The 27,855-nt window shown below is 24.9% G+C and overlaps 1 protein-coding gene across 5 annotated transcripts in view; it reads right to left on the reverse strand.

Annotated features, from left to right (window-relative positions):
* Window positions 1–27,855, reverse strand: part of LOC129758775 (axotactin) — a 236,653-nt gene that overhangs the window by 74,248 nt on the left and 134,550 nt on the right. For all 5 annotated transcript variants that reach the window (XM_055756393.1, XM_055756392.1, XM_055756395.1 and 2 more), the window contains one exon: window positions 23,028–23,247. In XM_055756393.1, coding sequence (XP_055612368.1) covers window positions 23,028–23,247 — 220 coding nt within the window. The remainder of the gene's footprint in view (window positions 1–23,027; window positions 23,248–27,855) is intronic.

Raw genomic sequence — 27,855 nt, forward strand, 5'->3', positions numbered from 1 at the left:
TTGTCATTTTTGTCATTTTTGTCATTTTTGTCATTTTTGTCATTTTTGTCATTTTTGTCATTTTTGTCATTTTTGTCATTTTTGTCATTTTTGTCATTTTTGTCATTTTTGTAATTTTTGTCATTTTTGTCATTTTTGTCATTTTTGTCATTTTTGTCATTTTTGTCATTTTTGTCATTTTTGTCATTTTTGTCATTTTTGTCATTTTTGTCATTTTTGTCATTTTTGTCATTTTTGTCATTTTTGTCATTTTTGTCATTTTTGTCATTTTTGTCATTTTTGTCATTTTTGTCATTTTTGTCATTTTTGTCATTTTTGTCATTTTTGTCATTTTTGTCATTTTTGTCATTTTTGTCATTTTTGTCATTTTTGTCATTTTTGTCATTTTTGTCATTTTTGTCATTTTTGTCATTTTTGTCATTTTTGTCATTTTTGTCATTTTTGTCATTTTTGTCATTTTTGTAATTTTTGCCATTTTTTTCATTTTTGTCATTTTTGTCATTTTTGTCATTTTTGTCATTTTTGTCATTTTTGTCATTTTTGTCATTTTTGTCATTTTTGTCATTTTTGTCATTTTTGTCATTTTTGTCATTTTTGTCATTTTTGTCATTTTTGTCATTTTTGTCATTTTTGTCATTTTTGTCATTTTTGTCATTTTTGTCATTTTTGTCATTTTTGTCATTTTTGTCATATTTGTCATTTTTGTCATATTTGTCATTTTTGTCATTTTTGTCATTTTTGTCATTTTTGTCATTTTTGTCATTTTTGTCATTTTTGTCATTTTTGTCATTTTCGTCATTTTTGTCATTTTTGTCATTTTTGTCATTTTTGTCATTTTTGTCATTTTTGTCATTTTTGTCATTTTTGTCATTTTTGTCATTTTTGTCATTTTTGTCATTTTTGTCATTTTTGTCATTTTTGTCATTTTTGTCATTTTTGTCATTTTTGTCATTTTTGTCATTTTTGTCATTTTTGTCATTTTTGTCATTTTTGTCATTTTTGTCATTTTTGTCATTTTTGTCATTTTTGTCATTTTTGTCATTTTTGTCATTTTTGTCATTTTTGTCATTTTTGTCATTTTTGTCATTTTTGTCATTTTTGTCATTTTTGTCATTTTTGTCATTTTTGTCATTTTTGTCATTTTTGTCATTTTTGTCTTTTTAGTCATTTTTGTCATTTTTGTCATTTTTGTCATTTTTGTCATTTTTGTCATTTTTGTCATTTTTGTCATTTTTGTCATTTTTGTCATTTTTGTCATTTTTGTCATTTTTGTCATTTTTGTCATTTTTGTCATTTTTGTCATTTTTGTCATTTTTGTCATTTTTGTCATTTTTGTCATTTTTGTCATTTTTGTCATTTTTGTCATTTTTGTCATTTTTGTCATTTTTGTCATTTTTGTCATTTTTGTCATTTTTGTCATTTTTGTCATTTTTGTCATTTTTGTCATTTTTGTCATTTTTGTCATTTTTGTCATTTTTGTCATTTTTGTCATTTTTGTCATTTTTGTCATTTTTGTCATTTTTGTCATTTTTGTCATTTTTGTCATTTTTGTCATTTTTGTCATTTTTGTCATTTTTGTCATTTTTGTCATTTTTGTCATTTTTGTCATTTTTGTCATTTTTGTCATTTTTGTCATTTTTGTCATTTTTGTCATTTTTGTCATTTTTGTCATTTTTGTCATTTTTGTCATTTTTGTCATTTTTGTCATTTTTGTCATTTTTGTCATTTTTGTCATTTTTGTCATTTTTGTCATTTTTGTCATTTTTGTCATTTTTGTCATTTTTGTCATTTTTGTCATTTTGTCATTTTTGTCATTTTTGTCATTTTTGTCATTTTTGTCATTTTTGTCATTTTTGTCATTTTTGTCATTTTTGTCATTTTTGTCATTTTTGTCATTTTTGTCATTTTTGTCATTTTTGTCATTTTTGTCATTTTTGTCATTTTTGTCATTTTTGTCATTTTTGTCATTTTTGTCATTTTTGTCATTTTTGTCATTTTTGTCATTTTTGTCATTTTTGTCATTTTTGTCATTTTTGTCATTTTTGTCATTTTTGTCATTTTTGTCATTTTTGTCATTTTTGTCATTTTTGTCATTTTTGTCATTTTTGTCATTTTTGTCATTTTTGTCATTTTTGTCATTTTTGTCATTTTTGTCATTTTTGTCATTTTTGTCATTATTGTCATTTTTGTCATTTTTGTCATTTTTGTCATTTTTGTCATTTTTGTCATTTTTGTCATTTTTGTCATTTTTGTCATTTTTGTCATTTTTGTCATTTTTGTCATTTTTGTCATTTTTGTCATTTTTGTCATTTTTGTCATTTTTGTCATTTTTGTCATTTTTGTCATTTTTGTCATTTTTGTCATTTTTGTCATTTTTGTCATTTTTGTCATTTTTGTCATTTTTGTCATTTTTGTCATTTTTGTCATTTTTGTCATTTTTGTCATTTTTGTCATTTTTGTCATTTTTGTCATTTTTGTCATTTTTGTCATTTTTGTCATTTTTGTCATTTTTGTCATTCATGTCATTTTTGTCATTTTTGTCATTTTTGTCATTTTTGTCATTTTTGTCATTTTTGTCATTTTTGTCATTTTTGTCATTTTTGTCATTTTTGTCATTTTTGTCATTTTTGTCATTTTTGTCATTTTTGTCATTTTTGTCATTTTTGTCATTTTTGTCATTTTTGTCATTTTTGTCATTTTTGTCATTTTTGTCATTTTTGTCATTTTTGTCATTTTTGTCATTTTTGTCATTTTTATCATTTTTGTCATTTTTGTCATTTTTGTCATTTTTGTCATTTTTGTCATTTTTGTCATTTTTGTCATTTTTGTCATTTTTGTCATTTTTGTCATTTTTGTCATTTTTGTCATTTTTGTCATTTTTGTCATTTTTGTCATTTTTGTCATTTTTGTCATTTTTGTCATTTTTGTCATTTTTGTCATTTTTGTCATTTTTGTCATTTTTGTCATTTTTGTCATTTTTGTCATTTTTGTCATTTTTGTCATTGTTGTCATTTTTGTCATTGTTGTCATTTTTGTCATTTTTGTCATTTTTGTCATTTTGTCATTTTTGTCATTTTTGTCATTTTTGTCATTTTTGTCATCTTTGTCATTTTTGTCATTTTTGTCATTTTTGTCATTTTTGTCATTTTTGTCATTTTTGTCATTTTTGTCATTTTTGTCATTTTTGTCATTTTTGTCATTTTTGTCATTTTTGTCATTTTTGTCATTTTTGTCATTTTTGTCATTTTTGTCATTTTTGTCATTTTTGTCATTTTTGTCATTTTTGTCATTTTTGTCATTTTTGTCATTTTTGTCATTTTTGTCATTTTTGTCATTTTTGTCATTTTTGTCATTTTTGTCATTTTTGTCATTTTTGTCATTTTTGTCATTTTTGTCATTTTTGTCATTTTTGTCATTTTTGTCATTTTTGTCATTTTTGTCATTTTTGTCATTTTTGTCATTTTTGTCATTTTTGTCATTTTTGTCATTTTTGTCATTTTTGTCATTTTTGTCATTTTTGTCATTTTTGTCATTTTTGTCATTTTTGTCATTTTTGTCATTTTTGTCATTTTTGTCATTTTTGTCATTTTTGTCATTTTTGTCATTTTTGTCATTTTTGTCATTTTTGTCATTTTTGTCATTTTTGTCATTTTTGTCATTTTTGTCATTTTTGTCATTTTTGTCATTTTTGTCATTTTTGTCATTTTTGTCATTTTTGTCATTTTTGTCATTTTTGTCATTTTTGTCATTTTTGTCATTTTTGTCATTTTTGTCATTTTTGTCATTTTTGTCATTGTTGTCATTTTTGTCATTGTTGTCATTTTTGTCATTTTTGTCATTTTGTCATTTTTGTCATTTTTGTCATTTTTGTCATTTTTGTCATCTTTGTCATTTTGTCATTTTTGTCATTTTTGTCATTTTTGTCATTTTTGTCATTTTTGTCATTTTTGTCATTTTTGTCATTTTTGTCATTTTTGTCATTTTTGTCATTTTTGTCATTTTTGTCATTTTTGTCATTTTTGTCATTTTTGTCATTTTTGTCATTTTTGTCATTTTTGTCATTTTTGTCATTTTTGTCATTTTTGTCATTTTTGTCATTTTTGTCATTTTTGTCATTTTTGTCATTTTTGTCATTTTTGTCATTTTTGTCATTTTTGTCATTTTTGTCATTTTTGTCATTTTTGTCATTTTTGTCATTTTTGTCATTTTTGTCATTTTTGTCATTTTTGTCATTTTTGTAATTTTTGTAATTTTTGTAATTTTTGTAATTTTTGTAATTTTTGTAATTTTTGTAATTTTTGTAATTTTTGTAATTTTTGTAATTTTTGTAATTTTTGTAATTTTTGTAATTTTTGTAATTTTTGTAATTTTTGTAATTTTTGTAATTTTTGTAATTTTTATAATTTTTGTAATTTTTGTAATTTTTGTAATTTTTGTAATTTTTGTAATTTTTGTAATTTTTGTAATTTTTGTAATTTTTGTAATTTTTGTATATTTTCGTCATTTTCGTAATTTTTTGTCATTTTTGTAATTTTTCGTCATTTTTGTCATTTTTGTCATTTTTGTCATTTTTGTCATTTTTGTCATTTTTGTCATTTTTGTCATTTTTGTCATTTTTGTCATTTTTGTCATTTTTGTCATTTTTGTCATTTTTGTCATTTTTGTCATTTTTGTCATTTTTGTCATTTTTGTCATTTTTGTCATTTTTGTCATTTTTGTCATTTTTGTCATTTTTGTCATTTTTGTCATTTTTGTCATTTTTGTCATTTTTGTCATTTTTGTCATTTTTGTCATTTTTGTCATTTTTGTCATTTTTGTCATTTTTGTCATTTTTGTCATTTTTGTCATTTTTGTCATTTTTGTCATTTTCGTCATTTTTGTCATTTTTGTCATTTTTGTCAGTTTTGTCATTTTTGTCATTTTTGTCATTTTTGTCATTTTTGTCATTTTTGTCATTTTTGTCATTTTTGTCATTTTTGTCATTTTTGTCATTTTTGTCATTTTTGTCATTTTTGTCATTTTTGTCATTTTTGTCATTTTTGTCATTTTTGTCATTTTTGTCATTTTTGTCATTTTTGTCATTTTTGTCAGGTCTTTGCTCCAATTGAATAATTCTAAACCAAAGTGAACTAAATTATGAAAATTTAATCTACATTAATTTACATTAAATAAATTACATTTTATTGTTCTTTGAGCTTAAGTAGGACGCATAGATTCGATGGGAAAGCTGGATCTATGGATCGATCGTGATTGAAGGAAGAACTCGCCAGCTGATGGACGGAAACTACCGCGGTGTAAGTTGCAGAACTCATCAGGTAAGTTGTTTTTAAAATTAATCAATGAACAATGCATATAGAAGGTTGTGAAAATGGGGCTTATCCTGCGACTCGAGTGACGTGACTTAGAAAATTTCATATCATTTGACTGGCTTAATTAGCCTAACTCGGTTCGAAATTTTCGTTAGTCTTCAGAGCTCATCGGTACCAAAATTTCTTTCCTGAAGCATTTTATGGAGTTGGGACGAAGTAGTGAAATTTCTTGAGTCACGTCATTCGAGTTGCAGAGTAGGCCCCTATGATAATCTTCCGTTGACTGAGGAAAAACAGCAAAAGAAAAGGTGGAAATGATCTTTATATCGAGCAGCTTCGAAGGAAGTCCCAAAGCTAAAATTTGAATGATTCTAATGGCAATCGTAATATCTTATTCCAAGTTTAGGAAAATGTATTGGCTTGAAGTTTTATAGCTTTTGATTTTACCATACCTCAACATTTTTCTAACTTTACCTATGACACTCTACTATCCCTGTTTATAATATTCCCTTTTTTAGTGTTCTCGAATTTTGAACGATTGGATGCTTTGAATTTCAATTTCATGAAGAAGGGAGACCTCATGATACTTATCTGATACAATGTTAAGATTGGATACTTGATTATTTCCCCAGCAATTGCTTGAGATCTTGTATATCTACATTAGCTTGTTTAACTATTTGTGTGTGTAGAAGGGTTCTATGAATAGAATAGATTCTTCTTTGAACAGATTGTTTTTAGTTTTTTATGCTGAATATTTTTTGCAAAGTTACCGTGCCGTATTTAAATTAACCAAAGAATGCATTGACAACCGTTCATTCGATAGTTCATCAACTTTTACAAAACAGACTTTCGTTTCTAAGAGCTTTAAGTCAGATAACGTACATTCCACTAATAGAACTTTTACAAATGGTTCGTTGAATAACAGCATACAAAAATACAAATTATAAATGCTTTCAAGTAAATGTATTAACGATTTTGATTGGTTTCTAATATTAAATTTCATTCATTTGAAAATATTCAAAGATAAATTTTTCCTAACTCTACTTGATATAAACTGGAATTTTATTTCGATAGGTGTTATCTAAACTCTACACTATAGCTTCAGATTTGAGTACCAAACCATAAAGGGAATGAATAACATAATAATTAATAAATCAAAAATTAATACATGAATAAATCATTAAAATCTATAATACCTGTCAGCAAATTTTATATTTGTTCTGAATTTTTAATAATTTTTTATAAATCATGGGCATTGTAACATAAAATGAATAAGAATTTTTTGAAAAGTAAATATCTGAGGATTTTAGGAATAAAGAAATCTAGGGTTAACGTGTGCTTGAAGGTCAAATTTTAAGATTTGAAGTTTCAGTAGTTTTTAAAATTTTATTGTCAAGATTTTCAAAAAAAAAAACTTCTAACTGGAAAACAAGAATTTGTAAAATTAGGTGTTCAAAATTTATAAATAACAAATTTGACGTATCTAACAAGTAGATTATTTAAGAATGTTGAAAACAGGATTATTTTTTATCTTGTAGCGGCCCGCCACATTATCGATTATCGAAAATATGATCATTTGGATATAGGAAAAAAACTTTGATGTGTTGCTTAGGTTGATAAACATTTTGAAAATAGAATTATAGTTAAATTAAATAAATTTGTAGTAATTTGGGAGCAAAACACTTTCATAGTAAATATTTAAATGAATCGCTGAAAATTTGCTTATTTGAATACTGGAAACTTTAAATAGACGATAATTATACCTTTAGTGAATGAGATATTTAAGAAACTGAAAAATGTTAACTAGAATCTAGAATGTTGTACATCTTGTGACGTTAAAGATTGTTCGTTGAAAGTTTGAATTGAACTTAAAAAATAGTTTACTTTTTGTGCTTATAAACCTTAATAAAAAACTTTGAAAATTAGAACAAATCTGCAATCGATTGGAAGTTTTAACTTGAAAATAAGATTGGAAAATGGAGAATTGGGAGAAAGTATTGGAATTTAATTTTTTTCAAATAAATGAACTTATGGAAACTATAATCATCAAATTAAATGTCGAGATTCAAAGTTTATAATTTTTTGTTAAAATATTTTGTACTTCAAGTCATTTTAACACTTCGTTTATTTTTGAAAGAAAATTTTCGTTTATATCAAATGTGAAAAAATAAACAACTTTTCTCTTTGCATTTTTTATTGAAAGTTGATATTGACTTGAAAAACATCAATTGGAATATTTTTTCTTTAAACTTAAAATGCAAAAAAAAGGCCTTCACACAAATGTTCATAAAATCAGAGAATTCATACACTTAAAATCCAAAGACTATATATTCGTACAATTTTTAAGGAGGGAATTCAGATGAACAAAAAAACTTAACATTGATTATTTTTCCAAAGTTTGAATGTCTTAAAAAGGTTTTTTAAAAAGCATTTTCAATCCAATTCTTTATAGTTTTTGCAAAAATAGGATTCTAATAGTAACTATAGGCCAAAACTCGGGTTTTTAACATTTGGCGCACTCGATGCACAGAACGGTAATAATTCTGCAAAATAGAATAAAGTTATAAAAAGAAAATTGATAACTTTTGAAGTGAAATACAGCAAATTATTGTTCGTAGTTCAACTATTTTGATGAAATGTTTTCTGTTTATCTTGATGTTAAGGAAATACTTTATTGTTCTGAATTAATTGCTGCTTATTTTGAAAAATATAGATATTGTCCTTGTTTCCATCAACCTTATTATAGCTAATTTCCCGATATTTTTTTAGTTAAAAAAATGCTTCTAAATAATGTATATTTTAGTTAAAATTTATTGGCTTTGTTTCGTAGCGAACTGTTTCATTTCCTCCTGAAAATTTTTGCACTTAAGAACATTTTCATTATGTTGCAATTATGAAAAATAAAAATGTAAAATTTGAAATTTCGTGAGATGATTTTTTCTTAAGGTGATAGTGCTAATGAATTTTGATATTTTAAATTCAACAAGTCCCTGATTTGATCAATTAGGAACTCTTTTTGTTAATGATGACAAATGTAGGAAGAAAAATAATGTGTAACGTGTGTTTATATGTGTATGTATTGTTTTTGGCCTTGAAATCTCTTAGAATGGAAACATTCTAAGGATTTCAGGACTGTATTAATAATTTCTCTGCTCTTTCAAATCTTTTCAAAAGCGAGCAATGGCGCTATAACCATGGTCGATGACCCGAGATGAAGGTACAGAGATCCAAAATTTTACAGTGTATGGTGGTTAAAGAAAAGTTTCTTTAATTATTGTATTGTTAAATTTTGGACTTTATGTAGAAAAACCTCATTTCCATCCCCTGAAGGAAGAATTGCAAGGCCCAACACCAAGGAGCATAGAAATATCTTAGCATCTATGCTCCCAACGAATTAATATCAAATAAATATGGGAACGTATGGTACTGTTGTCCACGTTTCTTCCTCCCCTGGTTCCAGTCGTCTCTGCGTCCAATACTGCACAGTGGGCCCGGCCTTGATAAGATGAATAGTGAATGTATTTTTACTATTCACCGGGATGCTGACAAGTTCTGGCTGTGTACGTATCATAAGCATAAGCATAAGCATAAGCATTTTGTCATTTTTGTCATTTTTGTCATTTTTGTCATTTTTGTCATTTTGTCATTTTTGTCATTTTTGTCATTTTTGTCATTTTTGTCATTTTTGTCATTTTTGTCATTTTTGTCATTTTTGTCATTTTTGTCATTTTTGTCATTTTTGTCATTTTTGTCATTTTTGTCATTTTTGTCATTTTTGTCATTTTTGTCATTTTTGTCATTTTTGTCATTTTTGTCATTTTTGTCATTTTTGTCATTTTTGTCATTTTTGTCATTTTTGTCATTTTTGTCATTTTTGTCATTTTTGTCATTTTTGTCATTTTTGTCATTTTTGTCATTTTTGTCATTTTTGTCATTTTTGTCATTTTTGTCATTTTTGTCATTTTTGTCATTTTTGTCATTTTTGTCATTTTTGTCATTTTTGTCATTTTTGTCATTTTTGTCATTTTTGTCATTTTTGTCATTTTTGTCATTTTTGTCATTTTTGTCATTTTTGTCATTTTTGTCATTTTTGTCATTTTTGTCATTTTTGTCATTTTTGTCATTTTTGTCATTTTTGTCATTTTTGTCATTTTTGTAATTTTTGTCATTTTTGTCATTTTTGTCATTTTTGTCATTTTTGTCATTTTTGTCATTTTTGTCATTTTTGTCATTTTTGTCATTTTTGTCATTTTTGTAATTTTTGTAATTTTTGTCATTTTTGTCATTTTTGTCATTTTTGTCATTTTTGTCATTTTTGTCATTTTTGTCATTTTTGTCATTTTTGTCATTTTTGTCATTTTTGTCATTTTTGTCATTTTTGTCATTTTTGTCATTTTTGTCATTTTTGTCATTTTTGTCATTTTTGTCATTTTTGTCATTTTTGTCATTTTTGTCATTTTTGTAATTTTTGCCATTTTTGTCATTTTTGTCATTTTTGTCATTTTTGTCATTTTTGTCATTTTTGTCATTTTTGTCATTTTTGTCATTTTTGTCATTTTTGTCATTTTTGTCATTTTTGTCATTTTTGTCATTTTTGTCATTTTTGTCATTTTTGTCATTTTTGTCATTTTTGTCATTTTTGTCATTTTTGTCATTTTTGTCATTTTTGTCATTTTTGTCATTTTTGTCATTTTTGTCATTTTTGTCATATTTGTCATTTTTGTCATTTTTGTCATATTTGTCATATTTGTCATTTTTGTCATTTTTGTCATTTTTGTCATTTTTGTCATTTTTGTCATTTTTGTCATTTTCGTCATTTTTGTCATTTTTGTCATTTTTGTCATTTTTGTCATTTTTGTCATTTTTGTCATTTTTGTCATTTTTGTCATTTTTGTCATTTTTGTCATTTTTGTCATTTTTGTCATTTTTGTCATTTTTGTCATTTTTGTCATTTTTGTCATTTTTGTCATTTTTGTCTTTTTAGTCATTTTTGTCATTTTTGTCATTTTTGTCATTTTTGTCATTTTTGTCATTTTTGTCATTTTTGTCATTTTTGTCATTTTTGTCATTTTTGTCATTTTTGTCATTTTTGTCATTTTTGTCATTTTTGTCATTTTTGTCATTTTTGTCATTTTTGTCATTTTTGTCATTTTTGTCATTTTTGTCATTTTTGTCATTTTTGTCATTTTTGTCATTTTTGTCATTTTTGTCATTTTTGTCATTTTTGTCATTTTTGTCATTTTTGTCATTTTTGTCATTTTTGTCATTTTTGTCATTTTTGTCATTTTTGTCATTTTTGTCATTTTTGTCATTTTTGTCATTTTTGTCATTTTTGTCATTTTTGTCATTTTTGTCATTTTTGTCATTTTTGTCATTTTTGTCATTTTTGTCATTTTTGTCATTTTTGTCATTTTTGTCATTTTTGTCATTTTTGTCATTTTTGTCATTTTTGTCATTTTTGTCATTTTTGTCATTTTTGTCATTTTTGTCATTTTTGTCATTTTTGTCATTTTTGTCATTTTTGTCATTGTTGTCATTTTTGTCATTGTTGTCATTTTTGTCATTTTTGTCATTTTTGTCATTTTTGTCATTTTTGTCATTTTTGTCATTTTTGTCATTTTTGTCATTTTTGTCATTTTTGTCATTTTTGTCATTTTTGTCATTTTTGTCATTTTTGTCATTTTTGTCATTTTTGTCATTTTTGTCATTTTTGTCATTTTTGTCATTTTTGTCATTTTTGTCATTTTTGTCATTTTTGTCATTTTTGTCATTTTTGTCATTTTTGTCATTTTTGTCATTTTTGTCATTTTTGTCATTTTTGTCATTTTTGTCATTTTTGTCATTTTTGTCATTTTTGTCATTTTTGTCATTTTTGTCATTTTTGTCATTTTTGTCATTTTTGTCATTTTTGTCATTTTTGTCATTTTTGTCATTTTTGTCATTTTTGTCATTTTTGTCATTTTTGTCATTTTTGTCATTTTTGTCATTTTTGTCATTTTTGTCATTTTTGTCATTTTTGTCATTTTTGTCATTTTTGTCATTTTTGTCATTTTTGTCATTTTTGTCATTTTTGTCATTTTTGTCATTTTTGTCATTTTTGTCATTTTTGTCATTTTTGTCATTTTTGTCATTTTTGTCATTTTTGTCATTTTTGTCATTTTTGTCATTTTTGTCATTTTTGTCATTTTTGTCATTTTTGTCATTTTTGTCATTTTTGTCATTTTTGTCATTTTTGTCATTTTTGTCATTTTTGTCATTTTTGTCATTTTTGTCATTTTTGTCATTTTTGTCATTTTTGTCATTTTTGTCATTTTTGTCATTTTTGTCATTTTTGTCATTTTTGTCATTTTTGTCATTTTTGTCATTTTTGTCATTTTTGTCATTTTTGTCATTTTTGTCATTTTTGTCATTTTTGTCATTTTTGTCATTTTTGTCATTTTTGTCATTTTTGTCATTTTTGTCATTTTTGTCATTTTTGTCATTTTTGTCATTTTTGTCATTTTTGTCATTTTTGTCATTTTTGTCATTTTTGTCATTTTTGTCATTTTTGTCATTTTTGTCATTTTTGTCATTTTTGTCATTTTTGTCATTTTTGTCATTTTTGTCATTTTTGTCATTTTTGTCATTTTTGTCATTTTTGTCATTTTTGTCATTTTTGTCATTTTTGTCATTTTTGTCATTTTTGTCATTTTTGTCATTTTTGTCATTTTTGTCATTTTTGTCATTTTTGTCATTTTTGTCATTTTTGTCATTTTTGTCATTTTTGTCATTTTTGTCATTTTTGTCATTTTTGTCATTTTTGTCATTTTTGTCATTTTTGTCATTTTTGTCATTTTTGTCATTTTTGTCATTTTTGTCATTTTTGTCATTTTTGTCATTTTTGTCATTTTTGTCATTTTTGTCATTTTTGTCATTTTTGTCATTTTTGTCATTTTTGTCATTTTTGTCATTTTTGTCATTTTTGTCATTTTTGTCATTTTTGTCATTTTTGTCATTTTTGTCATTTTTGTCATTTTTGTCATTTTTGTCATTTTTGTCATTTTTGTCATTTTTGTCATTTTTGTCATTTTTGTCATTTTTGTCATTTTTGTCATTTTTGTCATTTTTGTCATTTTTGTCATTTTTGTCATTTTTGTCATTTTTGTCATTTTTGTCATTTTTGTCATTTTTGTCATTTTTGTCATTTTTGTCATTTTTGTCATTTTTGTCATTTTTGTCATTTTTGTCATTTTGTCATTTTTGTCATTTTTGTCATTTTTGTCATTTTTGTCATTTTTGTCATTTTTGTCATTTTTGTCATTTTTGTCATTTTTGTCATTTTTGTCATTTTTGTCATTTTTGTCATTTTTGTCATTTTTGTCATTTTTGTCATTTTTGTCATTTTTGTCATTTTTGTCATTTTTGTCATTTTTGTCATTTTTGTCATTTTTGTCATTTTTGTCATTTTTGTCATTTTTGTCATTTTTGTCATTTTTGTCATTTTTGTCATTTTTGTCATTTTTGTCATTTTTGTCATTTTTGTCATTTTTGTCATTTTTGTCATTTTTGTCATTTTTGTCATTTTTGTCATTTTTGTCATTTTTGTCATTTTTGTCATTTTTGTCATTTTTGTCATTTTTGTCATTTTTGTCATTTTTGTCATTTTTGTCATTTTTGTCATTTTTGTCATTTTTGTCATTTTTGTCATTTTTGTCATTTTTGTCATTTTTGTCATTTTTGTCATTTTTGTCATTTTTGTCATTTTTGTCATTTTTGTCATTTTTGTCATTTTTGTCATTTTTGTCATTTTTGTCATTTTTGTCATTTTTGTCATTTTTGTCATTTTTGTCATTTTTGTCATTTTTGTCATTTTTGTCATTTTTGTCATTTTTGTCATTTTTGTCATTTTTGTCATTTTTGTCATTTTTGTCATTTTTGTCATTTTTGTCATTTTTGTCATTTTTGTCATTTTTGTCATTTTTGTCATTTTTGTCATTTTTGTCATTTTTGTCATTTTTGTCATTTTTGTCATTTTTGTCATTTTTGTCATTTTTGTCATTTTTGTCATTTTTGTCATTTTTGTCATTTTTGTCATTTTTGTCATTTTTGTCATTTTTGTCATTTTTGTCATTTTTGTCATTTTTGTCATTTTTGTCATTTTTGTCATTTTTGTCATTTTTGTCATTTTTGTCATTTTTGTCATTTTTGTCATTTTTGTCATTTTTGTCATTTTTGTCATTTTTGTCATTTTTGTCATTTTTGTCATTTTTGTCATTTTTGTCATTTTTGTCATTTTTGTCATTTTTGTCATTTTTGTCATTTTTGTCATTTTTGTCATTTTTGTCATTTTTGTCATTTTTGTCATTTTTGTCATTTTTGTCATTTTTGTCATTTTTGTCATTTTTGTCATTTTTGTCATTTTTGTCATTTTTGTCATTTTTGTCATTTTTGTCATTTTTGTCATTTTTGTCATTTTTGTCATTTTTGTCATTTTTGTCATTTTTGTCATTTTTGTCATTTTTGTCATTTTTGTCATTTTTGTCATTTTTGTCATTTTTGTCATTTTTGTCATTTTTGTCATTTTTGTCATTTTTGTCATTTTTGTCATTTTTGTCATTTTTGTCATTTTTGTCATTTTTGTCATTTTTGTCATTTTTGTCATTTTTGTCATTTTTGTCATTTTTGTCATTTTTGTCATTTTTGTCATTTTTGTCATTTTTGTCATTTTTGTCATTTTTGTCATTTTTGTCATTTTTGTCATTTTTGTCATTTTTGTCATTTTTGTCATTTTTGTCATTTTTGTCATTTTTGTCATTTTTGTCATTTTTGTCATTTTTGTCATTTTTGTCATTTTTGTCATTTTTGTCATTTTTGTCATTTTTGTCATTTTTGTCATTTTTGTCATTTTTGTCATTTTTGTCATTTTTGTCATTTTTGTCATTTTTGTCATTTTTGTCATTTTTGTCATTTTTGTCATTTTTGTCATTTTTGTCATTTTTGTCATTTTTGTCATTTTTGTCATTTTTGTCATTTTTGTCATTTTTGTCATTTTTGTCATTTTTGTCATTTTTGTCATTTTTGTCATTTTTGTCATTTTTGTCATTTTTGTCATTTTTGTCATTTTTGTCATTTTTGTCATTTTTGTCATTTTTGTCATTTTTGTCATTTTTGTCATTTTTGTCATTTTTGTCATTTTTGTCATTTTTGTCATTTTTGTCATTTTTGTCATTTTTGTCATTTTTGTCATTTTTGTCATTTTTGTCATTTTTGTCATTTTTGTCATTTTTGTCATTTTTGTCATTTTTGTCATTTTTGTCATTTTTGTCATTTTTGTCATTTTTGTCATTTTTGTCATTTTTGTCATTTTTGTCATTTTTGTCATTTTTGTCATTTTTGTCATTTTTGTCATTTTTGTCATTTTTGTCATTTTTGTCATTTTTGTCATTTTTGTCATTTTTGTCATTTTTGTCATTTTTGTCATTTTTGTCATTTTTGTCATTTTTGTCATTTTTGTCATTTTTGTCATTTTTGTCATTTTTGTCATTTTTGTCATTTTTGTCATTTTTGTCATTTTTGTCATTTTTGTCATTTTTGTCATTTTTGTCATTTTTGTCATTTTTGTCATTTTTGTCATTTTTGTCATTTTTGTCATTTTTGTCATTTTTGTCATTTTTGTCATTTTTGTCATTTTTGTCATTTTTGTCATTTTTGTCATTTTTGTCATTTTTGTCATTTTTGTCATTTTGTCATTTTTGTCATTTTTGTCATTTTTGTCATTTTTGTCATTTTTGTCATTTTTGTCATTTTTGTCATTTTTGTCATTTTGTCATTTTTGTCATTTTTGTCATTTTTGTCATTTTTGTCATTTTTGTCATTTTTGTCATTTTTGTCATTTTTGTCATTTTTGTCATTTTTGTCATTTTTGTCATTTTTGTCATTTTTGTCATTTTTGTCATTTTTGTCATTTTTGTCATTTTTGTCATTTTTGTCATTTTTGTCATTTTTGTCATTTTTGTCATTTTTGTCATTTTTGTCATTTTTGTCATTTTTGTCATTTTTGTCATTTTTGTCATTTTTGTCATTTTTGTCATTTTTGTCATTTTTGTCATTTTTGTCATTTTTGTCATTTTTGTCATTTTTGTCATTTTTGTCATTTTTGTCATTTTTGTCATTTTTGTCATTTTTGTCATTTTTGTCATTTTTGTCATTTTTGTCATTTTTGTCATTTTTGTCATTTTTGTCATTTTTGTCATTTTTGTCATTTTTGTCATTTTTGTCATTTTTGTCATTTTTGTCATTTTTGTCATTTTTGTCATTTTTGTCATTTTTGTCATTTTTGTCATTTTTGTCATTTTTGTCATTTTTGTCATTTTTGTCATTTTTGTCATTTTTGTCATTTTTGTCATTTTTGTCATTTTTGTCATTTTTGTCATTTTTGTCATTTTTGTCATTTTTGTCATTTTTGTCATTTTTGTCATTTTTGTCATTTTTGTCATTTTTGTCATTTTTGTCATTTTTGTCATTTTTGTCATTTTTGTCATTTTTGTCATTTTTGTCATTTTTGTCATTGTTGTCATTTTTGTCATTGTTGTCATTTTTGTCATTTTTGTCATTTTTGTCATTTTGTCATTTTTGTCATTTTTGTCATCTTTGTCATTTTTGTCATCTTTGTCATTTTTGTCATTTTTGTCATTTTTGTCATTTTTGTCATTTTTGTCATTTTTGTCATTTTTGTCATTTTTGTCATTTTTGTCATTTTTGTCATTTTTGTCATTTTTGTCATTTTTGTCATTTTTGTCATTTTTGTCATTTTTGTCATTTTTGTCATTTTTGTCATTTTTGTCATTTTTGTCATTTTTGTCATTTTTGTCATTTTTGTCATTTTTGTCATTTTTGTCATTTTTGTCATTTTTGTCATTTTTGTCATTTTTGTCATTTTTGTCATTTTTGTCATTTTTGTCATTTTTGTCATTTTTGTCATTTTTGTCATTTTTGTCATTTTTGTCATTTTTGTCATTTTTGTCATTTTTGTCATTTTTGTCATTTTTGTCATTTTTGTCATTTTTGTCATTTTTGTCATTTTTGTCATTTTTGTCATTTTTGTCATTTTTGTCATTTTTGTCATTTTTGTCATTTTTGTCATTTTTGTCATTTTTGTCATTTTTGTCATTTTTGTCATTTTTGTCATTTTTGTCATTTTTGTCATTTTTGTCATTTTTGTCATTTTTGTCATTTTTGTCATTTTTGTCATTTTTGTCATTTTTGTCATTTTTGTCATTTTTGTCATTTTTGTCATTTTTGTCATTTTTGTCATTTTTGTCATTTTTGTCATTTTTGTCATTTTTGTCATTTTTGTCATTTTTGTCATTTTTGTCATTTTTGTCATTTTTGTCATTTTTGTCATTGTTGTCATTTTTGTCATTTTTGTCATTTTGTCATTTTTGTCATTTTTGTCATTTTTGTCATTTTTGTCATTTTTGTCATCTTTGTCATTTTGTCATTTTGTCATTTTTGTCATTTTTGTCATTTTTGTCATTTTTGTCATTTTTGTCATTTTTGTCATTTTTGTCATTTTTGTCATTTTTGTCATTTTTGTCATTTTTGTCATTTTTGTCATTTTTGTCATTTTTGTCATTTTTGTCATTTTTGTCATTTTTGTCATTTTTGTCATTTTTGTCATTTTTGTCATTTTTGTCATTTTTGTCATTTTTGTCATTTTTGTCATTTTTGTCATTTTTGTCATTTTTGTCATTTTTGTCATTTTTGTCATTTTTGTCATTTTTGTCATTTTTGTCATTTTTGTCATTTTTGTCATTTTTGTCATTTTTGTCATTTTTGTCATTTTTGTCATTTTTGTCATTTTTGTCATTTTTGTCATTTTTGTCATTTTTGTCATTTTTGTCATTTTTGTCATTTTTGTCATTTTTGTCATTTTTGTCATTTTTGTCATTTTTGTCATTTTTGTCATTTTTGTCATTTTTGTCATTTTTGTCATTTTTGTCATTTTTGTCATTTTTGTCATTTTTGTCATTTTTGTCATTTTTGTAATTTTTGTCATTTTTGTCATTTTTGTCATTTTTGTCATTTTCGTCATTTTTGTCATTTTTGTCATTTTTGTCATTTTTGTCATTTTTGTCATTTTTGTCATTTTTGTCATTTTTGTCATTTTTGTCATTTTTGTCATTTTTGTCATTTTTGTCATTTTTGTCATTTTTGTCATTATTGTCATTTTTGTCATTTTTGTCATTTTTGTCATTTTTGTCATTTTTGTCATTTTTGTCATTTTTGTCATTTTTGTCATTTTTGTCATTTTTGTCATTTTTGTAATTTTTGTCATTTTTGTCATTTTTGTCATTTTTGTCATTTTTGTCATTTTTGTCATTTTTGTCATTTTTGTCATTTTTGTCATTTTTGTCATTTTTGTCATTTTTGTCATTTTTGTCATTTTTGTCATTTTTGTCATTTTTGTCATTTTTGTCATTTTTGTCATTTTTGTCATTTTTGTCATTTTTGTCATTTTTGTCATTTTTGTCATTTTTGTCATTTTTGTCATTTTTGTCATTTTTGTCATTTTTGTCATTTTTGTCATTTTTGTCATTTTTGTCATTTTTGTCATTGTTGTCATTTTTGTCATTGTTGTCATTTTTGTCATTTTTGTCATTTTTGTCATTTTGTCATTTTTGTCATTTTTGTCATTTTTGTCATTTTTGTCATCTTTGTCATTTTTGTCATTTTTGTCATTTTTGTCATTTTTGTCATTTTTGTCATTTTTGTCATTTTTGTCATTTTTGTCATTTTTGTCATTTTTGTCATTTTTGTCATTTTTGTCATTTTTGTCATTTTTGTCATTTTTGTCATTTTTGTCATTTTTGTCATTTTTGTCATTTTTGTCATTTTTGTCATTTTTGTCATTTTTGTCATTTTTGTCATTTTTGTCATTTTTGTCATTTTTGTCATTTTTGTCATTTTTGTCATTTTTGTCATTTTTGTCATTTTTGTCATTTTTGTCATTTTTGTCATTTTTGTCATTTTTGTCATTTTTGTCATTTTTGTCATTTTTGTCATTTTTGTCATTTTTGTCATTTTTGTCATTTTTGTCATTTTTGTCATTTTTGTCATTTTTGTCATTTTTGTCATTTTTGTCATTTTTGTCATTTTTGTCATTTTTGTCATTTTTGTCATTTTTGTCATTTTTGTCATTTTTGTCATTTTTGTCATTTTTGTCATTTTTGTCATTTTTGTCATTTTTGTCATTTTTGTCATTTTTGTCATTTTTGTCATTTTTGTCATTTTTGTCATTTTTGTCATTTTTGTCATTTTTGTCATTTTTGTCATTTTTGTCATTTTTGTCATTTTTGTCATTTTTGTCATTTTTGTCATTTTTGTCATTTTTGTCATTTTTGTCATTTTTGTCATTTTTGTCATTTTTGTCATTTTTGTCATTTTTGTCATTATTGTCATTTTTGTCATTTTTGTCATTTTTGTCATTTTTGTCATTTTTGTCATTTTTGTCATTTTTGTCATTTTTGTCATTTTTGTCATTTTTGTCATTTTTGTCATTTTTGTCATTTTTGTCATTTTTGTCATTTTTGTCATTTTTGTCATTTTTGTCATTTTTGTCATTTTTGTCATTTTTGTCATTTTTGTCATTTTTGTCATTTTTGTCATTTTTGTCATTTTTGTCATTTTTGTCATTTTTGTCATTTTTGTCATTTTTGTCATTTTTGTCATTTTTGTCATTTTTGTCATTTTTGTCATTTTTGTCATTTTTGTCATTTTTGTCATTTTTGTCATTTTTATCATTTTTGTCATTTTTGTCATTTTTGTCATTTTTGTCATTTTTGTCATTTTTGTCATTTTTGTCATTTTTCTCATTTTTGTCATTTTTGTCATTTTTGTCATTTTTGTCATTTTTGTCATTTTTGTCATTTTTGTCATTATTGTCATTTTTGTCATTTTTGTCATTTTTGTCATTTTTGTCATTTTTGTCATTTTTGTCATTTTTGTCATTTTTGTCATTTTTGTCATTTTTGTCATTTTTGTCATTTTTGTCAGTTTTGTCATGTTTTTTTGTAATTTTTGTCATTTTTTTTATTTTTGACAACTTTGACATTTTTGACAATTTTGACGATTTTGACAATATTGACGATTTTGACAATTTTGACAATTTTGACAATTTTGAAAATTTTGAAAATTTTGACAATTTTGACAATTTTGACAATTTTGACAATTTTGACAATTTTGACAATTTTGACAATTTTGACAATTTTGACAATTTTGACAATTTTGACAATTTTGACAATTTTGACAATTTTGACAATTTTGACAATTTTGACAATTTTGACAATTTTGACAATTTTGACAATTTTGACAATTTTGACAATTTTGACAATTTTGACAATTTTGACAATTTTGACAATTTTGACAATTTTGACAATTTTGACAATTTTGACAATTTTGACAATTTTGACAATTTTGACAATTTTGACAATTTTGACAATTTTGACAATTTTGACAATTTTGACAATTTTGACAATTTTGACAATTTTGACAATTTTGACAATTTTGACAATTTTGACAATTTTGACAATTTTGACAATTTTGACAATTTTGACAATTTTGACAATTTTGACAATTTTGACAATTTTGACAATTTTGACAATTTTGACAATTTTGACAATTTTGTCATTTTTGACAATTTTGACAATTTTGTCATTTTTGACAATTTTGACAATTTTGACAATTTTGACAATTTTGACATTTTTGACAATTTTGACAATTTTGACAATTTTGACAATTTTGACAATTTTGACAATTTTGACAATTTTGACAATTTTGACAATTTTGACAATTTTGACAATTTTGACAATTTTGACAATTTTGACAATTTTGACAATTTTGACAATTTTGACAATTTTGACAATTTTGACAATTTAGACAATTTTGACAATTTTGACAATTTTGACAATTTTGACAATTTTGACAATTTTGACAATTTTGACAATTTTGACAATTTTGACAATTTTGACAATTTTGACAATTTTGACAATTTTGACAATTTTGACAATTTTGACAATTTTGACAATTTTGACAATTTTGACAATTTTGACAATTTTGACAATTTTGACAATTTTGACAATTTTGACAATTTTGACAATTTTGACAATTTTGACAATTTTGACAATTTTGACAATTTTGACAATTTTGACAATTTTGACAATTTTGACAATTTAGACAATTTAGACAATTTAGACAATTTTGACAATTTTGACAATTTTGACAATTTTGACAATTTTGACAATTTTGACAATTTTGACAATTTTGACAATTTTGACAATTTTGACAATTTTGACAATTTTGACAATTTTGACAATTTTGACAATTTTGACAATTTTGACAATTTTGACAATTTTGACAATTTTGACAATTTTGACAATTTTGACAATTTTGACAATTTTGACAATTTTGACAATTTTGACAATTTTGACAATTTTGACAATTTTGACAATTTTGACAATTTTGACAATTTTGACAATTTTGACAATTTTGACAATTTTGACAATTTTGACAATTTTGACAATTTTGACAATTTTGACAATTTTGACAATTTTGACAATTTTGACAATTTTGACAATTTTGACAATTTTGACAATTTTGACAATTTTGACAATTTTGACAATTTTGACAATTTTGACAATTTTGACAATTTTGACAATTTTGACAATTTTGACAATTTTGACAATTTTGACAATTTTGACAATTTTGACAATTTTGACAATTTTGACAATTTTGACAATTTTGACAATATTGACAATTTTGACAATTTTAACAATTTTTACAATTTTTACAATTTTTACAATTTTTACAATTTTTACAATTTTTACAATTTTTACAATTTTTACAATTTTTACAATTTTTACAATTTTTACAATTTTTACAATTTTTACAATTTTTACAATTTTTACAATTTTTACAATTTTTACAATTTTTACAATTTTTACAATTTTTACAATTTTTACAATTTTTACAATTTTTACAATTTTTACAATTTTTACAATTTTTACAATTTTTACAATTTTTACAATTTTTACAATTTTTACAATTTTTACAATTTTTACAATTTTTACAATTTTTACAATTTTTACAATTTTTACAATTTTTACAATTTTTACAATTTTTACAATTTTGACAATTTTGCCAATTTTGACAATTTTGACAATTTTGACAATTTTGACAATTTTGACAATTTTGACAATTTTGACAATTTTGACAATTTTGACAATTTTGACAATTTTGACAATTTTGATAATTTTGACAATTTTGACAATTTTGACAATTTTGACAATTTTGACAATTTTGACAATTTTGACAATTTTGACAATTTTGACAATTTTGACAATTTTGACAATTTTGACAATTTTGACAATTTTGACAATTTTGACAATTTTGACAATTTTGACAATTTTGACAATTTTGACAATTTTGACAATTTTGACAATTTTGACCATTTTGACAATTTTGACCATTTTGACAATTTTGACAATTTTGACAATTTTGACAATTTTGACAATTTTGACAATTTTGACAATTTTGACAATTTTGACAATTTTGACAATTTTGACAATTTTGACAATTTTGACAATTTTGACAATTTTGACAATTTTGACAATTTTGACAATTTTGACAATTTTGACAATTTTGACAATTTTGACAATTTTGACAATTTTGACAATTTTGACAATTTTGACAATTTTGACAATTTTGACAATTTTGACAATTTTGACAATTTTGACAATTTTGACAATTTTGACAATTTTGACAATTTTGACAATTTTGACAATTTTGACAATTTTGACAATTTTGACAATTTTGACAATTTTGACAATTTTGACAATTTTGACAATTTTGACAATTTTGACAGTTTAGACATTTTTGAAAGCTTTGACAATTTTGACAATTTTAACAATTTTGACTATTTTGACTATTTTGACCATGATTTTTGCACGAAATGAGAGTTGTTTCGAATCATACGGGTAAGTTCGGCAAAGTTCTATCGTTGTTTAGATTTTCTAAACCAATTGAAAACTGTTCGTTCATTCATATATTCATATGTTCACCGAGAACTTAGTCCCGTGTCCTTTGTCATGAATGGCGAATCCGCTTGAACGAGAAACGATCCCGGTTGAATGACGATGGCGTGGTGTGGCACAACGAACGATTGTGTCCGGCCGCTTATTGGTGGTAAGTTTCAATTTTATTGCCATTGGCTGGCCGGAAGATTTTTATTGTTTCCAAACTATACTACATATTGTTTTTATTTATTTAGTCGTTCGGGGAGCCATTTTTATGGCAAAATCGACATTGCTGGCATCGGATGGTGATTATTGCACTTATGACAAATGTCACCGCGCGCTTCCAGACCAAAAGGGGGAATCAGATCCGTTCAAATGGTGTTTATTGTGCCGGAAAATAAAAGTCCTTCTCTGTTTTATTGCCCTGTCGATGGCTTCGTGAGCAAACTCTTTTTGGAATCAGTTGTTCGAAATGTTTACACATGTCGTATTAATGATATTACTAGGTCGTTAATTTTTCGTTTGTCCACTTAAGGTTTTTTTTTACAAATTTTTGTCGAGTCAAAGGTCAGGGTTCGAAAGTCAACATTGATGTCAAAGTTATATGTTCCAAAAAAAAAAAAATAAAAATAAAATAATTTCCAGTGTCTCCCTACCAAATACTCACCATGACGCTGTGCCATTCATCTCGATTCAAGCCCTCGCCCACGGTCACACTTGTCGAGTGGTTTCCGAACACGTGGACCACTTTGAGCTGGCCCTTCTCGACGATGACGTACAGGGCGTAGGGGTCCAGTTTGACGCCGGTCGGGGTTTTGACGTTGTGGTACAGCAACAGACCATGCGGCAGCCGGGTCCGGAACTGGAACGAAATTTCCCGGCACAATCTGACAGGGGTCGGAAGGAAAAGCGGGAAACAAAATTAATGAGCAGATTTAATTAAACTAATTTATAGGTTTTGGCGACAGACTGCCAGCAGTCTTGATCTTTTTGAGTGGGTGGAATCTAAGAATATGGGTATTGAACAAAAGATAAATCTTTTGATATTTCTCGATTAAAGTAGAAAAAAACCCGGAATTTGTGATAAAAATATTTTTGGAAAATCTGGTAGATTCTTCAAAATCAGTTTAAACCATTTAAAACAAATAAACCTGCCAAGATGAAGTTTGAAATCTCGAGTGGTTCTGGTCCTCATTACTGTACTAGGAAATTCAATGGATGTAAGCTTTCCCAACAACAAGTTTTCCCCACCCATCTGATGACCCTCATCCTGATCCCACCTCCTTCCACCAGAAAACAACAAAATCAAACAAACGTGGATGGGTTCGAAACGTTTTGGATTTGGTCATAAGTTGTAATTATTTCATGAAGATGTATAACGGTTGGATGACCTCGTCTCGTCCATACATCGTAATCCCGGGCAGCAGTAAGCGCCAGCATCCTTGACTGGCTGATTGACTGGTTCGGACTGAGTTTTGCAAAAGTCGTAAATAGGCGAATTCACTCTCTTACTAAAACCATCATTCGACCATTTTAAACTAGAGTTCAGTTCTATAAAAAAATCGAATTGTATGTTAAGAGTTAGTTAATATGTTCGACTTTTGGAAGAATGTTTGATTGTGTACCTTCATTTGCTTTGCGTATTGACCCGAACGAAATGGTGGGGATTACATGCATTGGAATCTACAAAATGAGCTGTACACTGCTTGGTTCAATCTTGTAACAGCTAGTGTACGAAATCTCTTGACCCGATAAGTGATGCCAGATGAAAATCTTAACAGGATTAAGATTTTGGAATCACAGAACGAGATTCTTGAGAATTGAATCCAGGGTTCGAAATGTGAATTTATACAGTACAATCTGATTGTTTACCTTAATGGAACAAATTTTGAGCATTGAAGAAGGATTTCAATATTCAGAACTAATATGGTGAATAATGGTAACATGTATCTACCATAACACGCGAGACTGCACATATGTATGAAGGTACCTACTCTGTATCAATCGCCAGTAGATAAAAAACCGAATTTAATAGAAAATTTAAAATTCAAAAACTTTTGTCAGAATGAATAATTTGAAAGGACAAACTTGAAAAAATGACAAAAATTACCAAACTTAAAAAAATGTCAAGACGAGAAAATTAGTAAATTTACAAAATTTTACAAAATTACACCATTTACAAATTACAGAGATCGAGAGTAGATAATAAAAAATTATGCGAATCAAATAAATAACAAATAAATTAGAATAAATTGCACGGAAGCTTATTTCCAACAAATTGCATATTGCACAAAATTTATCAATAAGTGTTTTTAATCGAAAACCTCAATGAAATCAAGAATTCAAAAATTGGAATAACTCTGATTTGCCACAATTGTTTTTGGTCTTGTAAACTTTCGGATATTTGCTTTTTTTACCAAATTTACATAAAACACTTCCCTTATTTAGTTATTCCTTTAAGGGAAGGGGGTGATGGGAGGTGCAAAAGTAGAAATTGATACCTTTTCCAGCTTAATTGACATAAAGATCAATACTTTTAAAATTTACAAAAATCACAAAAATGCCGGAGCGAAAAAATTGACACATTGTCAAAAATAACAAAATAGACAAAACTTGCAATATTGAGAAAAATTACTAAAGTGACAAAATTCATCGAATTGACAAAGTTTTAAAAATTTTTTTCCATAAATTACTAAATTGACGAAATTTACAAAATAACTTAGTCAACAAAATCGAAAAAAATTACCAAATTGCCATTCATGACAAAGTTAACCAAATTGACAAAAAAGGCAAATTATAATAACTGACATTTGTTTACTTGTATTTAAATTTCATCTGACTGTGGTGTCTGAAAAAAAAGTAGAATCAACATAATTTAAAAATTTTACAACAATGGTAATCTTCTTAGTTTCTCGGAGGACTCGCCAAATTTGTACAAACATAAATCATTAAACTGACAATATTGACAAGAATGGCAAAAAAAAAATGAAAGTTTGTCAAACAACAAAATATAACTACAACATTGGCGAAATTCACAAAATTAGCCAAATTGAACAAATTAGCTGTATATACAAAATTGATAAAATTTACAGATTGAAAAAAAAAATCAATTGGCCAAATTAACAAAATTAATTTTATTCAAAAAAAAAAATACAAAATTGGCAAAATGGACAAAACTTATACCACTGACATAATTCACAAAATTAAAAAAATTAACAAATTTGATAAAATTGGCATAATTGACATTGAAAAGTTTGTAAATTTTGTCAACCATTTAAATTTTGTCCATACCTTCCATTTTGATGATTTTGTGTTAATTTGACTAATTTGCCAATATTGCAAATATTATGACAATTTTGTCGCTATTGCCAATTTCTTCAATTTGGTTAATTTTATCAAAATTATTATTGATGTTTATTTTATCATTTATGTTACTTTTCTGATTTTTTTCCATTTTGCCCATTTTGCAGTTTTTGTCAATTTTGCAGATTTGATCAATTTTGCCCTTGTCCTTGCCCTTGTCAACAATGTCAAATTTGTCCATTTGGTCAAATTTGAAAATTTTGTAAATTTGAGTCCATTTTGAAACTTTTGACAAATTTAACGATTTTGTCATTATTTTCAATTTTGTCATATATATTAATTTTTTCATTTTGGTCCATTTTGTCAATTTTGTGATCAAGTCATCTATGTCATTTTTGTAATATTTGTCAATTTTATGTAATTTTTCAATTTGATCAATTTTAGAAATTCTGTCAAATTTGTCAATCTTGTAAAATTTTATAATTTAGTAAATTTTGTAAAAATATTTTTCGTCACTTTTGTCCTTTGTGTTTTTTTTTGTTATTCGTTTTACTTTTGTCAATTTTTGTCTTTTTATCACTTTTGTCATGCTAATAATTTTGGTCTTTTTCGTCTTTCTTGTTGTTTTGTCAATTTATTCAATAATGAGTTAAATTTTCAGTTATTTTTTCAAAGTAGTTATATACAGATTGTGATTTTGTGTTATGTTATGGGCGTTTTACAACAATGCCACGAGTTTTTAGAAGAACCAAATTGAAAATTGAAGCTAAGTATCATCTACGAAAAAGAACTATTCATTGATTTATTGAAATCCAATATTAATTAAATTCATCATCAGCTGGTTTTCTTGATTCCTTTCGTAGAATGAAAAACTAAAAAATTCGAAAGATAAAAAAAATTATTTTTTCGGTTTTCATTTTTGTAATCTTTTACCGTAAATGCATCTTCGAAAAGATTTGAATACACTGGATTCTTTTTTTAAACGATTGTTGTGTTCGTGCAAAAAAAGAAATCGTGTAAAAAAAGTTCGAAACAACCGGGCAAAATTCATCGTTCATTTTGAGTAAAGTGGCCAACTTGGACTGTAAATCGATCATTTCCAATCAGGTAGACCATTCTGAAGTGATTTGAGTGAAACCGGGAAGCTCAAAGATTTGTTTTGAATTGCTCTGTTTTGGGTTTTAAGCCACGGTTGTTCCGGAACTTCCGCATTGTCTCTAAGTAGCCATTCCGGCAAATGTTTCCTTCGGGAAGCAACGTCCGAATCCATTTACCACCCAAGAGTGGTTCGGACAAAAAGCGGGAATGTGTAGAACCTGTTTTTAAAATGTTCAAAAATCGTCTTATTTCGAGAAAATCGTTTAAAAAAAGTCGTTTGAAATAAAACCGTGTAAAATAAGATCGTTTAAAAAAAGAATCCAGTTTCTTAAGCATGTTAAAGTTCTCAGTGAGAAAAAAAATAATCACCTAGCATTTTATAAAAAGTGTTGACCTATAAGTGTTCCTTCGCAGCAAGACTAGCGCATCTTACTTTGCTGTGCTATTGAAATGATGTATTCATTATTGTATCCTTTTCAAACAACAACATTTAATATTTATATGTATTATTTTCATAATTTTTATTTGTATTTTTTTTTTGTTATTTTATACTCATTATGTTTTCAATTTTACTAAAAGGATAAGCATCCTAAAAATTCTTATCTTTATTAAAAATCAACAAATTTTGAAAAAAAAGTTGTTTTAGTTATTTCTAGGTTTAGTCCAGAAATATCAAGTTACCTTTATATGTTTAAAATTATCTTGTACAATTTTACATATTCAAGCATACCGACATGAAACTGCAGACAAAAACATTTAAATTTAATTCAATTCCAGCTCATGAACATGAATATTTTAGAAATTTTTAATTTTCAGCTTCCTCAAAAAATTAAATTATGATTGACACTGATGAAATTGTAAAATTCTAAAAGATAAATTGTTTTTAGTTTGAATTCGATACCGCAACGTATCAATATAATTTGATATTTTACCGTATTGTAAGAACTACGTGATTAACGTAACTTTAATCGATAGTAATCTTTTTAGTGTAAATTATTGATGTTTTGTAATCATAATGTTACAAATTCCAGGAATGCAGAGGAAAATAAATTTCCTTGATATGAACACATTTGGTCAACAATCTGGTAATTAAA

This window comes from Uranotaenia lowii, chromosome 3 (genome assembly GCF_029784155.1).
Source record: "Uranotaenia lowii strain MFRU-FL chromosome 3, ASM2978415v1, whole genome shotgun sequence".
NCBI classification, from domain to species: Eukaryota; Metazoa; Arthropoda; class Insecta; order Diptera; family Culicidae; genus Uranotaenia; species Uranotaenia lowii.